Source organism: Stomoxys calcitrans, chromosome 2 (assembly GCF_963082655.1).
Source record: "Stomoxys calcitrans chromosome 2, idStoCalc2.1, whole genome shotgun sequence".
NCBI classification, from domain to species: domain Eukaryota; kingdom Metazoa; phylum Arthropoda; class Insecta; order Diptera; family Muscidae; genus Stomoxys; species Stomoxys calcitrans.
Window position 1 is genome coordinate 112,763,840 of NC_081553.1, and position 15,491 is coordinate 112,779,330.

Sequence of the window (15,491 nt, forward strand, 5' to 3'; positions counted from 1 at the left end):
TCGAACCGAACTTAACACAGTTATTGGAAATCATAACAGAATACTACATGCAAAATTTCAGCCAAATCGGATAAAATTTGCTGCTTCCAGGGGCTCAAGAAGTCAAATGGGAGCTATATCTAAATCTGAACCGATATGACCCATTTACAATCCCCAACGACGACCTGCATCAATATTTAGCATCTGTGCAAAATTTCAAGCGACTAGCTTTACGCGTTCGACGTCTATCGTGATTTCGACAGACGGACGGACATGACTAGATCGATTCAGAATGGCGAGACGATCAAGAATATATACTTTATGGCGTCAATATTTTGAGGTGTTACAAACGGAATTATTAGATTAGTAAACCCCCAAACCTATGGTGGTGGGTATTAAAATTTCAACTTTGTCGACTGAAATCGAAAGTCATTCTGTGTTGCCGTACGTGGAGTAGTGTTTTAAGGCGTCTCAAAGTAAAAAATTGTTTTAATTTTGAGCGTTGCTTTTGTGGGATTTGTTTGCAGAGTTGAATTTTCTAACCTAAGCCTTAAAGCCAATACTGACTTCGACTTTTCAAACGAACAACTATCAAAACGCCCTATAAAGAAATTGTGACAAAGATAATGCGAGAACATTCCGTACAAGTAGTACTGAGTTCTATGGGCAAAAAAGTAGCGACATGTCGCTGCATTAGGGTAAATTTCGGACAATTTAAATTGGAAATGTAATTAGATGCTCACGAAATGCGCCGAATCAACTCTACTGCAATACTGTTGTCTTTGTTGTGTGTTGTAGTTTGAGTTTTGTTTGTGTTCTGACAAAAAAAGAGTCCGTCTGATTTCGCAATAGTTTAATAGGCATTTTCGCTGTGAATGAAGTTAGTACTAGGCTTAAAGGCCTAAACGCTGAGGAGCGTCCCGTTGAAAAATGCAACTCTGCAAACAAATAATAAGAAAAGCAACTCGCAAAAGGTAAACAATTTTTAACTTTGACGGCCAAAAACACAACTTCAAGTGTGGCAACACCGAATGACGCTCGGTTTTAAAGTGTCATAGTATGGCGAAACAATTAAAGGTGGTCTCATTTGTACAACAACCACAAATCATATGGGTCAATACGCCATCTTGCCATCAAGCTGATCGACGTTTTGCCAACACACACAAAGAAATTTGTGTGCGTAAATGAGCAGAGAATACGAGGGAAAGAAGTTAAAACCAAGAGAATGCAAACAAAAATCGGACATCTTAATACCGTCAAACCGGGCCGGCCGTTAACAGTTGTTCGCGTGAAACCACCATAATAAATCCGCCTTGCCGTTATAGCTGAATTTTTTTTTTAACTTTTTTAAGTTGCTTTTGTGGAATTTGTGTGCAGAGTTGCATTTTTGAAACGCTCAAAACCAAAGCTCAACGCGCTCATTCTGTTTTGGCCTTAAGAGTTTTTGCATACTCAAATGCGTACTTATGCAAATTTTCACAAATTGTGAATGGAAGTCGTTGGCGTACTTTATTTGCCAGCAGAAGAGACCAGGATGGAACAGATGGAACAACAGTACTTATTTTCTGTGCTTTTTAAGATGATGTGACGTTGGAAAATTTCCTATGTCATTGTCCGACTTTCGCGGCTAAAAGACACCTGTACTAAGGTGGGGACATAATACCAGACATGAACCAACTTACGGGCGTGGCATGGAAAACAATTAAGGATTTTGTAAGTAGCACGGAATTCCTAACTTAGATTTTCTTTTTCGAGGTTACTTTTTAGTATTTAGAGCGCACAACAAGCCGATTAATGACTTCGGTGTATTTTGTAAGAGCTATAGGAAAGTTTTTCAAAAAAAAAAAGACATAAAAAATTCAGAAAAATGCATGAAAACTTTATTTGAAACGATAGTACGGTCCATAAAATTTAATGTTAGAAGATTATTTCATGCAAATTTTGCCATTGACTGGGCCTCAAACGGTCCATCCGCTTAGTCCAATTTTGGCATACTCTTTCCAACATTTCGGACGGTATCTCACGGATAAATGCTTCAATGTTGTCTTCCAATGCGGCAATTGAACCAAACATGTCTGTATTGACTTGAGCTTTAACATAGCCCCACAAAAAATAGTCTAAAGGCGTTAAATTGCACGATCTTGGTGGCCAATTGACCAGTCCCGAACGTGAAATAAAATGTTCATCGAACACGCCTCTCAATAAGTTCATTATTACGTGTGCCGTTGTGGCATGTGGCACCGTCTTGTTGAAACCACATGCATGCATTTGGGCAAAAAAAAAAATAGGACATCATCTCACGATAGCGCTCACCATTTACAATTACGTTACGATTCGCACCATCTTTGAAGAAGTACGGTCCAATGATGCCACCATCCCATAAACCTAGCCACACTGTGACTTTTTCTGGATGCATTGGTAGCAATGCTACTGGCTGATCTTCACTTCGAAATCGACAAATTTGCTTTTCAACGTACCCATTGAGCCGAAAATTATCTTAAAAATAAAATGGGAAAAAGCGCGCTATGAACTCTCTTAACAGAGCACTCATTTTGATAATAAAATTCAATAATTTGCCAGCATTGTTTGTTTGTAAGACGATTCATGGTTCAATTATAGATCAAACTGAAGATGTTTAACAGTGAAACAAAACACGAAATGTGCGGAAGCTGTTTAAACCAGTGTTGCTAAAAAGAAAATAGCTAAAAAATCACCTTTTACATAGTGGCATGGGGCGGATTAACATCCGCAGCCTCTTTTCAACCTAACTTTACCTAACTACGCGAACAGACCTTATTAGTGTGTTCGCGTACTTAAATATTTGTGTAAATTAGCACAAATTGTTACTGGAAGCAGGGCTGCCAGATAAATTTGGTAGAAAATCAGTACTTTCCCAGAAAAAATCTACATTTTCGGGACTGCTTTTAAGAAAATCGGCAAATAATGGGAACATTTGTTTAAACAATAAAAACATTTGTTTTTTAGTTAAAAAATAAGCGTCTTAAGTTTGACTGAAGTTGGGTATGAACCCACCATAATGAATATATTTTGGGGATCACCTATGTGATCTCCAAGTATTCGCATACCATGCGAAATCAGATAAAAATGCGTCATTCTTGGAAGCAAGCAGAAGATATTTCTAAATGATTAATACATATATCGATATACGGTCCGATTCAGATCGGATATGGCGTAGGTATCATGAGTCTAATACCACTCTAAATACCAAACTTTCAGAAATTAAGGCAAAAATATGTGTTAAATGAACACAAAAAGTCTTAACAATCGATCTTCATGGCAGCTACGTTCAAATTACTTCCGATTTGGGGTATATACGGTACATATAGGGTCAAAAATAGGCTTAACAAGTAAAAAGGCGTTAAGTTCAGCCGTCCGAACTTTGGATACCCACCACCTAGGGTATATATGTAAACCAACTTTCGCCATAATCCGGTGAAAAATGCATAATTTATGTCCGCATAACAGCTAAAGGCCACCGTAGCGCAGAGGTCAGAGAGGCCTATGACGCTGAACGCCTAGGTTCGAATCCTAGCGAGACCATCAGAAAATATTTTCTGCGGGGGGTTTCCCCTCCTAATGCTGGGAACATTTTTGAGGTACTATGCCATGTAAAACTTCTCTCCAAAGAGGTGTCGCACTGCGGCACGCCGTTCGAACTCGACTATAAAAAGGACGTCCGTTATCATTGAGCTTAAAAATGAATCGCACTGCACTCATTGATATGTGAGAAATTTGCCCCTGTTCCTTAGTGGAATGTTCATGGGCACAATTCGCATTTCCAAATGCATTTTTAATAAAACTTAGAAAGAACTTTAATCAAATATACTTTTTTACTTTATTTTTCTAAAGCAAGCTAAAAGTAACAGCTGATAACTGACAGAAGAAAGAATGCAATTACAGAGTCACAAGCTGTGAAAAAATTTGTCAACGCCGACTATATGAAAAATCCGCAATTACTTTTTGGGCAACCCGTATTTGAAAATTTGGCCTATTTAAAAGAACTGACAGAATAGTTGACTAAAAGTCTCGATCTTCTGCGCTCATTTCCCAATTTCTGACATCTACAGACAAAAAATAAAAATCGGTTTCAATCACGAAATTTATTGATCCAAATTAATTTGTGGTTGTTGTTGTTGTAGTCACATTGCATGTGGAGATAACGATCCTCGTCAAGCTCTTGTAGGTAAGCAAGCTCGTTCCGGTCCAAAGGTCCGATCGCCGCGGGAACAGGGTGGCCATTGGTTATTTATGGGCTCCAATAACTCGCCTTGTCATATCGAGCATCATAGGCACTCAGTACTTGTGCAAGAGCCGGTGCCGCCCGACCTCTCACTGAGACTCTCAGCTCAGAGCTACTCTATATGAAGCATTTCACTATCCGCAACCGGTGGCTCGCAGCTATGCTATTCGTGACAGCAATGAACACCACACTGATCGGACCTTAATGCTCCAGCCTGTGTGGAGCGCACAGCTATCCCTTGCCGAGATTAATTTTTTAATTGAAACTTCTTCAATCATGAAAATGATAACAGCAATCACAGGTTTTGAAAAAGGTGGTTGAAAAAATTAATTATTTAAGAGAACATAGGACTTACTATCCTCAAGCAATTTATGGAAGCAAAGCATTTTCAACATATTTAATTTATTAAATAAATTGTCCTAATATTTTTATTTCTTATATATTTGTAATATAAGTAGTCAATATTTTAATTTATTAATTGTTAATCTTATCAATAATGGCATGTCCTTTGTTCGAATTTATAATAGATAGAGACTTTTAAAAACTGCACAGATATATGAACACTTCTCACCGTGTATAATAAATGATAACAAAATATCAATTGTTCCTGACGGGTCTTTTTGAATGCAAGAAAAATATAAAAAACCTATTTTAGCAGCAATTTTAATAGAATTACGTCAATAGAACAAGCCTCATATTGTATTATAGTTATGTTCCATTGGAAAAAGAGATGCCTAAAAGTTAGTTGATTTGACAAGAAACTCGGACACAGCGCTAGCCATTTCTTTGTTAAACTTGTTGGCCAGGGGTGCGTATGTTTGCTCTACGATAATTATGCGCTTAACAACAATACGTATACGCCACCTTGTTCACTGCGTCTCTCATTGTCCATCCAAAAATAAAATATTTTTCAGTGTCCGAAAAAAAAGACGAAAATCTGGATTAAAAACCGCAAAACAAGGGCTTTTGGAGAATAGGTTAGGTTAGGTTTAAGTGGCAGTCTGCCATCAGACTCACACGTGTTCGTCCATTGTGTGTTCTATAGTCTCTTCTTCTTCGATGTCCTCACAGCCTTTGCAAAAGCCGTTGCTGGCAACCTTCAGTCTATCAGCATGTTTTCCGATTAGACAGCGACCAGTCATGACGGACCCAATGACTGAGACATCTGTTCTAGCCCATGACAGCAAAGCAGTAGACCTCTTCAAGTCTTCACTTCACTTTCTGACCATCCATCATTCGTTGTCCTTCGGGCCTGGTCCTGAAAACTTAGCTTACATGTCGCTAGAGGCATACCCACAGATTCCTCTATCCCTGGAATATGTGGGGTAGTTCCTAGTCTCGCAAGCTCATCCGCTTTACAATTTCCGTGGATATCTCTGTGGCCCGGCACCCAGAACAGGAGAATTTTTAACTGTTCAGCCATCTCGTTGAGAGATGTGCGACAGTCTAAGGGTGGTTTTTGTGTTCAGAAATACGATCTCCAGTGATTTAATGGCTGCCTGGCTGTCTGAGAAGATATTTATGCCAATCGTCGTAATGACATTATATTGGGTTGCCCAAAAAGTAATTGCGGATTTTTCATATAGTCGGCGTTGACAAATTTTTTCAACGGCTTGTGACTCTGTAATTGCATTCATTCTTCTGTCAGTTATCAGCTGTTACTTTTAGCTTGCTTTAGAAAAAAAAGTGCGTGAAAATTTTGTTTACATTTGTTTGTTTGGCGTCAATTTTAATATGGAGCCCACAAAGGAGCATTTTCGTCATATTTTACTTTATTATTTCCGTAAAGGAAAAAACACGGAGCAGGTTGCTAAAAAGTTACGAGATGTGTATGGTGATAAAGCCTTAAAAGGAAGACAGTGTCAAAATTGGTTTCGCAAATTCCGTTCTGGAGATTTTTCACCTTAAGATGAGCCACGTTCAGGTCGGGCAAATGAAGGTGATGATGACCAAATCAAAGCATTAATCGAATTGGATCGTCATGTAACTGAGCGTGAGATAGGAGAGAAGTTAAATATACCAAAATCAACCGTTCATTATCACATAAAAAGTCTTGGACTGGTGAAAAAGCTTGATATTTGGGTACCACATGTATTGAAAGAAATTCATTTAACAAACCGAATCAACGCGTGTGATATGCACCTTAAACGCAATAAATTCGATCCGTTTTTAAAACGAATCATAACTGGAGATGAAAAATGGATTGTTTACAACAACGTTAGTCGAAAACAATCATGGTCCAAGCATGGTGAACCAGCTCAAACCACTTCAAAGGCTGATATCCACCAAAAGACGGTTATGCTGTCTGTTTGGTGGGATTGGAAGGGTGTGGTATATTTTTAACTGCTTCCAAGGAACCAAACGATTAAGTCGGATGTTTACTGTCAACAATTGAACAAATTGAATACAGCCATCAAGGAGAAGCGACCAGAATTGGTCAATCGTAAAGGTGTCATATTCCATCAGGACAACGCTAGACCGCACACATCTTTGGTCACTCGCCAAAAACTAAGTGAGCTTGGCTGGGAATTTTTGATGCATCCACCATATAGCCCTGACCTTGCACCATCAGACTACCATTTATTTCGATTTTTGCAGAACTCCTTAAATGGTAAAACTCTCGGCAATGATGAGGCTATAAAATCGCACTTGATTCAGTTTTTTGCAGATAAAGGCCAGAAGTTCTATGAGCGTGGAATACTAAATTTGCCAGGAAGATGGCAAAAGGTTATCAAACAAGATGGTAATTATATATTTGATTAAAGTTCATTCTAAGTTTTATTAAAAATGCATTTACTTTCTTTTAAAAAATCCGCAATTACTTTTTGGGCAACCAATATCTTAGCTAATCCACCACTTCCTTAATTCCAAGGATCACTGCTTGATACACACTGCAGTGGTGGGTTACTTTTTCGATATGACCAGTTCTAGATCTTTAGAGTACACCCTAAAGCCACCTACCTGGTCGTTTAGTTTGGAACCATCCGTATAGAAGTCTATGTAACTTCTGTTACCAGGGATATCGTAGTTCCAACCGGGTTTGGAGAATAACTGTTGCCAAATTTTGCAAATACTGCGCCAATTTGATAGAAACACTAAGAAACTCAGAGGAAAAAGCCAATTTTTTTTTTATTGTTGTTCGATTTTGTATGATATCTCGCTGGACCAGTAACCTGCCCTTGTTATAAATATGCAATACTCTGAAAACAATCAAGGACAGAAAAACAAACTCCCCTAATCAAATAAGGATCGTGATTTTCGAATCTGCACATTGAATGCCCGAATTCAATACAGAGGTACATTTTAGAGGGCGCACCTTCGTTCCGATCTATAGGGCCGATCGCCGCGGGAACAGGGTGGCCATTGGTTATTTAAAGGCGCCAATAACTATCCTTGACATATCAAGCATTATAGGCACTCAGTATTTGTGCAAGAGGCGACTGCCGTTGCAGCTACTCCGTATGGAGCATTCTACTATCCGCAACCTGTGAACGCGCCCGGTAGCTCGCAGCTAAGTTTCTCGTGGTAGGTAGACGTTAAGCAATGCCGGAGATATCACCCCGCTTTGGGGAACTCCCTGTTTCGCTCTACGTTGTTTCGACTTTTTATCCCTAAATTCCACAAATGACTGGCGACCATACAGATAATTCGCGACCTATGGTTTCAGGGCTGGTTGGAGGGACGTGTTGGCGATGTCCTCAAATAGATTGGCATGGCTGACCGTGTCGAATGCCTTCGATTGTTCGAGTGCTACGAGGACCGTCCTATCACATGGCCTGGACTGATGACATACAAAGAAATTGTTGTGCTATGCGGTCTTCGAAATCCATGCTAATGCGAATGGCGAATGGAAATTCTCCAACGAAGCTCGCGAGGAGTAGTGCCTCAAGCGTCTTGGCTAGTGGTGAGAGAAGGAAGACCGGTCTGTACGACTCCCCCACACTCGGGTCGTCTTCAGGCTTCAGTAGCGGGATAACTCTGCCCATCATCCCGACTGGTCAAAGACAGTTTGAGGACAATAGTAAGGTACTCAACTCCAGGTAAATCCAGATTCTTCAACATCATAGTAGAGATTCCGTCGAGGCCCAACGCCTTCGCCCACAGCATATTGTGATGGCTGTCATTCGGCTCGGAGACCACGGATGCGGCGAATGGCTCTCCTCCTTGCCCTGTCACTCTGGGGATGCACAATAAATTGACGGTTGAACAACCTGGCGCATCTCAACGGATCCGTCACGGTTACTTCGCCAAAAGTGACTGCGGTCCTATCATCCCGTCTACTGTCATCCCCATGGCGAGTGACTTAACAGTAGACCAATGCTTGCCTAAAACGGTGTCTAAGTTACATTGCTCGTGACAGCAATTTCCCCGATGTTCGTTGACTACCCTATTTATTTCCAGATTTAACTTGCTGATTCTGGGGTTAGTGGGGTCCATACAACGAATCCCATCACGCTCGTCAGCGAGTACCACTGCCTGCGCCAGGAAATTGGGCCGCACTTGGGGTATTCGACCGGCTGGATTAAACGAACGGCTGCTGCGTTAATAATGTCTCGGAATTCCTCTCGGCAACTAGCACATCCGAGGGGGTGGCAGTTCACTGAAGCGGCAATTGATATTGGTATGAAGCCAGCTCAATCGGCCTTCTTCCGATTGATAAACGTCCGGCGCTCAGAGGTTATGAAGTCGGGTGGTCGGTTGATGGTGAGAATTATGGGGAGGTAGTCTGATCCCAAAAAGATGACGGCTTACCAGGATACGTCACTTAGGAGATCAGAGGATGCAATGGAATTGTCTAAAGAGCCGCTGCACCTCCTCGTTATCCTCGTGGGGGCATCCTCATTCACCGTGCAAAACGTGAAGCCTTCAATCTACTCTGCCAAAGCCATGCCACACTGTTCGTTACCTAGGGGAGAATGCCATGAAATGTGAAGCACATTTAAGTGCCCTAGAACCAGACGATTATGGCCTGATAGTAACCCACTTATGTTGGGGTTGTAAACTTGGCCATTAATCGGGACACAGCTACCAACCGGCGGTATATACACGTTGTATATCTCTATCTCGGCAGTACCAGACTTGATTACTATCCCCATACATTCCATGTAGGGGTCACTAGCGTCAAGCGCAGGCGAGATAGGTCTATACTGCACGGAATGGCGTATAAAGAAGGCCAATCCCCCACCTCCATTCCTTGAGCGATCCTTACGTAGCACATTGTAACCGTGACAACTGTGCAAGCTGCACGTGTTGGTCAGCTTTGTCTCCTGGATCGCTGCGACCAATATGCTCTTCCAACTCATAAAGTCCACGATCTCATCGATCTTGCCACGCAGTCCGTTGCAGTTTAACTGCAAGAACGATACACTTCCCGGCACTTGCCTGGCAATATTAGGGCTAGGATGCTGCCGTTGCGTAAATTGCCGTACGGGAGAGGTCGGGGGGTCACATAACCCGACGACGCGCATGTGACCCACTGCTGGCCATGTTCGCACAGCACCTTGCGACATAGCCAGTATGACTATACTCCCGTAGTGAAGTTAGGCCAGAGCAAGATCGGAAATATACCCACTCCATGCACCGATTACACCTCACCTACATCGACCGATGATGAAGGCGGTTCTGGCAAACCGAACAGAACCAGGGTCCGGGGTTCTTTTCAATCCCGGCACCGACCAGAAGCGTACGGAGAAGCCACTCCGGGATGTGCTTCTCCCATGACGAAAAAAGACGAACACGTACACTAAGGCGGCAGCCCTTGCCGATGAGGATTCCATCGGGTCAATCCGGTGCGTACAACCGGCTGCCATGGGATTGGATTGCACATGTATCCCTCGTTGTGGCGAGCCGCTTGCTCCAAGATATGACGCTCGCCTCCAGCCGTGCCACCTGACACCTCACTGAGACTCTCCTCTTGAAAATGGTTGACTGCACGCGGCCGCATTTACAGCTACTCCGCACAAAAGCGGAGCTTTCCACCATCCGCAACCTGTGGACGCCAGGTAGCTTTCAGCTAAACTTCCGTGGTAACGATGGACACCACACAAGTCGGAGCTCAAAGTTCCAGCCTGTGTGGTGCTCATAGTTATCCCGTGTCGGCCGGACGGGTATTTACCCAAAAGGTATTTACCCATCGCCTATCTCTACGACTGAATGGTCAACATTTCTCAAATTTTAGATTTTTTATAAAAATTTATTTAAAAAGATATTTTTTTTTTACAAAATAAATCTATTTTTTGTCTTGTTTCAATGATTTGATGATTTTACACATGTCCTAGTCCTAGTAAATGATTAGTATCGAAGGAAAATATGTTCATTTAATTCAGTTATTTGTGGTTAATTCACAAAGATTAACATAGAAATAAACTAAAACAAATTATTTTTTATTATTCTTTACATTCGAAAATGTAAAGAGTTTATTAAACTTTTTATTTTGCGCCTTATTTGCATTACCCTGAAAGGAAACGAAGAAAATCATTGTTATTAGACAATGCTGTTGTAGAATTATCTAAAATAAAAATTATTGCCTTACCTTTGGATGAAATTGTGCCTTAAGTTCTGTGCCCTTAGCCTTCTGGGCACCACCTTGAAATTTCTTAAAATCGACTTTTTGATAATCATAGTTCGTCTGTATGGGCTTATCGGAAGACTGTTGTGATTTGTTGGACGCATTGAACTTTTGCTTCTTATTTTTATTCTTAAATTTCTTGTTAACTGCAGATTGATGCGGCTTCTGGCCTGAGTTGTTCTGATTTTGTGATCGTGAAACCGTGGGCTTCTCTTCATCCTCGTCATCGTCTATCACAATGGCGGAAGTGTCTGCAGGTCTTTTCAATTTTTGCTTGTGCTGCTTCAATTCTTTTTTGGTCGGTGGTAAATTAACAAATTTTAAATTATCGTCGTTGGCTGTATTAGAGTCGTTATCGCTATCGTGTCTATCACTTTCACATTTGATACGCTTCGCATGGGAAGCCTCATCATTGGCCGCTGTCTTCTTCGCAACCGACTCCTCATATTTTCTCTTAAGCATTGCCTTAATTGGCATGCTGTACATATCCTCTTCAGCTGCCTTATCTTCGACTTTGACGGGCATCATGACGGGCGCTTCTGGGCACAATTGTCGTTTCTTATTTTCCGCCTCAAGTCGGGCAGCCTCTTCGCGCTTTTCTTGTTCAATCATAGGTAGCACAGTCATGTATCTTGTATACGGCAATAAAAGCTTTTTCTTTTCGGTTTGTCGACGGCGATATGTGGCTTCATCCTGAAAAAAAAAATAAAACTCATCTCTTGCCGTTGTTGATATACTGCAAATACTGAACCTACCTCCTCGGAATTTTCTGGGGTGTCAAACACACTTAATACTGGTTTCACAATGGCAATAGGTAGGTGGGATAATTCATTGGAGATTTGTAGGCCCTGTTCTCTGTCAAATCGTATCAATGTTGGCAAATCATCGCGGAACTCTTCGGCTGCAGTCAAATCGTGGGGGCAATGCAATTTATTGTTGTAATCATTGGCATTTGTATTCACCACACGATTGGTGGCCTCTGTTGGCAGTATGGGCTTGACTAGTGGTTGCTCGCGGGCCTTCAAAATGATTTGATGCAGCGCATGCAGATGTTGACGCACCAGCGGCGGTATTGGATTGCAACAAGCCAATATACCCTGCATCTCACGCGGCAAACTTTCCGATATTTGCAACATCATATGATTAGGTAAAACATAACCATAGCTTTCGTCTTCCTGGCGTGCCATATTATCTCGCCACTTAAAAATTTCACCCAAGGCATAGAGTTGACGATTGTCGAAAAGTCGCTTCGATTTGCGATATATGTCCATGTGCGAATCGGCAGTAATGAGGGGTTTCTGGTAACGCTTCTTACAGATTTCCGTTGAACATTGATAAATGGAACGCAGCAATTGGGGCTTCTGATTGCTAGCGTCCAGCAAATCATTTGTAAGGCGCTCGTAAATATATATTAAGGAGCGCGTATCTTGGCGAGCATATGCAATCAGTTCAGCGGGCAAGGGACGTATGCGCCAATCGGCAAGCTGAAAGGTCTTGTCGATGTCTTTATCGCAATAATGCTTTAGCAAATAGGACAAAGAGAGGCGGGCAAAGTTAAGAGCTTTTGCCGCTTGATGGGTGTCGAACATGTTGACCAAATATAGGCAAAGATCGCGCTGCAACCATTCCACATCAGAATCGGCTCCATGGAGAATCTTCACTATCTTTGGATTGGTGAACACTTCGTTTAGCACATGCATTTCTTCTCTCAGCTCCAAAGCATCGAATATGTAATCCTTTGTGCGAGTAGATATTTGAACTAGACAAGTAATGCCCAAAAATGTGCGATATGAATGGTGTTCAACATCAATGGCCATTTCGGGTACTTTGCGCAGCTCGTGCAAGGCTTGCATTAGTTTTGCTTTGCTATCGACATACAAAAACTCGGTGGAATCCAAATCCTTGGGTGTTTCGGGCTTCCGTGGCTTCAACAGGCTATTGGGAACTTCAAATTTCAGCAACTCAAACTCGTAAGGGTGCAAGTAGCTAACGATATTGCCCGCGTCGTCATACTCAGGTAATATGGCCAGAGGTTTCAGTGAGTTTGGTTTCTCCTTTATTCTAGGTGTAAATGGCTTGTCGGCACTATTATCAACAGGTATTTGAAATTTCACCTGAGGCCTGGCAATATTTTTAGCTGTTATCAAACGGGCTGCCAAGGTTGGACTAGCCTCGTTATTTTTCAAATTCCAACTGCCAGCTCCCTTGCCCGACGAAGCAGATGCACTTATACGAGATTCCACTACAATTGTCTGTGGGGGTTTCTTTATGCCCGCCAGTTCGTCCAGATTTGTCTGTAGTCTTTCGAACAAAGCATCATTGCATTCCAAGAGCATTTCGAATTGTTCGTCCGGTTGGCGTTTTTGTATGTTGCCTTTGACATTTTCCCGTTTGAGCACATGTGATATCAGGCCCAAGATGCGATGCGATTGTTCATCTATTACACGGCCAAATGTGGGATAGGCACAGTAAAGATCTCTAGAGGCTCCCTGGGGAAAGGCGTTGGCACATTTTGTGGCAACCATAATTTCCGTCAAACCTTTCTGTAAGTAAAGTACCAAAAAATATGCACATACATAAAATAAAACAAATGTAGACTGCCCAAGCAGCAGTGGGAATTTCTCAATGTTACCTTGGTAAATTCTTCGATGTTATCGCAGCCACCAATTGGTGTCGTCTTGGGCTTCTGCTTGGTTTGACCATCAGAGGTTGATGCTGCCGTAGAATCCATGTTCTCTAGCCCAGAAATATCACAATTTCACAATCCAAAAACCCACAACACGTGCTGTCTCGAGAATTAAAGAAAAGCAAAGCGGTAGAGGTTGGGGGAGCAGTCTGAGGTGTCGAAATATAATTCCTGTGTATCCGGAATGAATGAATCTTTTGCGTGACAAACACCTCAACGCAATTATAATATAATTTATTTTATTTTTATTTTTTTGACTACTAAATTCACAACTGATCGGCCCAAAGAAAAAAATTTTAAGTTTCTGTTTTGATTTTTAGCTTCCATCCATTCACTGGAAGTGATCACGTTATTCGGGCAAGGATATCAATTTCAGTGAGTGGCCGACACGTAGATTCTAACAACAATGGTTCGTTCACACAAAACATTTGCACAAAAAATACTTTTTGCTAAAAATTAATGATTGGGCTATTCGAAGAATTCGGAAACCTTTTAATCATCATTTTCATGTTGAAAATTCGACTATTTTACACCCTAGGAGTTGATTTTCAGAACAGTAGTAACAACTATAATTTATACAGTACTTTCGCATAAGTTTGACGTAACATCTTTATTGTTCGTGAAAACAAACTACAAATTGCACGATATGTTGCGTAAAATTGCAGTTAGAGATTAAACCCGCTTTTTAATTGTGTTTGTTTTTCATAACAGAGTACCAGCACCTGTGGGACGATAATTAGCAGGATAACAAACAAGTAAGTTTGAGAGTAAATCATATTTTGAGTTGGTGTTCTCTGTTGCACATCCTCAATTTGTTCGCTAGGATGTAAAGGGTGATTTTTTTGAGGTTAGGATTTTCATGCATTAGTATTTGACAGATCACGTGGGATTTCAGACATGGTGTCAAAGAGAAAGATGCTCAGTATGCTTTGACATTTCATCATGAATAGACTTACTAACGAGCAATGCTTGCAAATCATTGAATTTTATTACCAAAACCATACGTTATACAAATAAAAATTTGTATAACGTATGGCAACTGTTGTCAATTGATAGCGGTAATAGTGTTTTGGCAGTCCTACAGCAAGGAAATGTGTAAACAAATAATTAAAGCACCTCAAAAAAGGCTAGAGGTTGTGAAATACCATGAATAAACATTTTATTTTTAATTTAAATCACTGTAGAACAATCTTTTTATTTATTAACATGTAAAAGATCATTTTATGTCGCCGTTTGCTGCTTTTCGCAATGGTTTTCTTAAGCTACTCCAAACCCAATATATTTTCCACACTTAAAAGCTCGCCTACTGGATTTATATTCAAGTTAATTTGCAATAAATCTGCTGCCGTCCGTATAATGGAACTACGTAGTCATTCCTTGCGGTGGCCGACGGCCAAATTTTTTTCTTTTGTAGCCCGCCAGTTTAATTTTTTCACACTATCAACTATTCTTCAGAAGTACGCGGCGATGTTTTTGTTTTGCACACGCATACCCCAGGCTGCATTTGGGATTGCCTTACTTACATCAAGAGTTATTGATTTGCGGGGGATTTTAACCATGGTGAAGCTTACAAATACCAACACATTTGTAAAAAACAAACGAATGAACAATTTGGACACAAAAATATTAATTTTCTTTTAATTTCAGTGCTTATTTACTAATAGAAACAACAAAGCATCTACAAAAAGTGGTTGCCGAAAAATCTCATTTTTAGCAACTGGCATTGGCAACTTCAGTTGAAAGTTGCCATCCGTAATGCAAATTCGTCAACTGAGGCTTTGTGTCGAATGGTAGCAAAGTTGTAGGGATAGTAAAAATATGACGTTAAGTGTGGTGAACAATTTTTGAATAGCCTAGGGGCTAGTAAGATTTTTGACAGCACAGCAAATTTTGACGTTTAATTTAGCAAAGTCCCATGTCAGTAATTGTAAATTCATTTGCTTTTTGGTAACCAACTTGCGTGCGGCATAACTTAGTCGACTAAATTGTGGGCAGAT

General features: G+C 41.0%; 1 protein-coding gene across 1 annotated transcript; it reads right to left on the reverse strand.

The window, feature by feature from the left end:
* Positions 1-10,412: 10,412 nt before the first annotated feature.
* Positions 10,413-13,774, reverse strand: LOC106089435 (exosome component 10). Its single transcript, XM_013255281.2, has 4 exons — positions 13,441-13,774; positions 11,564-13,351; positions 10,773-11,501; positions 10,413-10,694 (listed from the first exon to the last, which is right to left on the reverse strand). Exons 1-4 carry the CDS (start codon positions 13,537-13,539, stop codon positions 10,617-10,619), a joined length of 2,694 nt encoding a protein of 897 aa, XP_013110735.2. The 5' UTR covers positions 13,540-13,774; the 3' UTR covers positions 10,413-10,616.
* Positions 13,775-15,491: the final 1,717 nt, after the last annotated feature.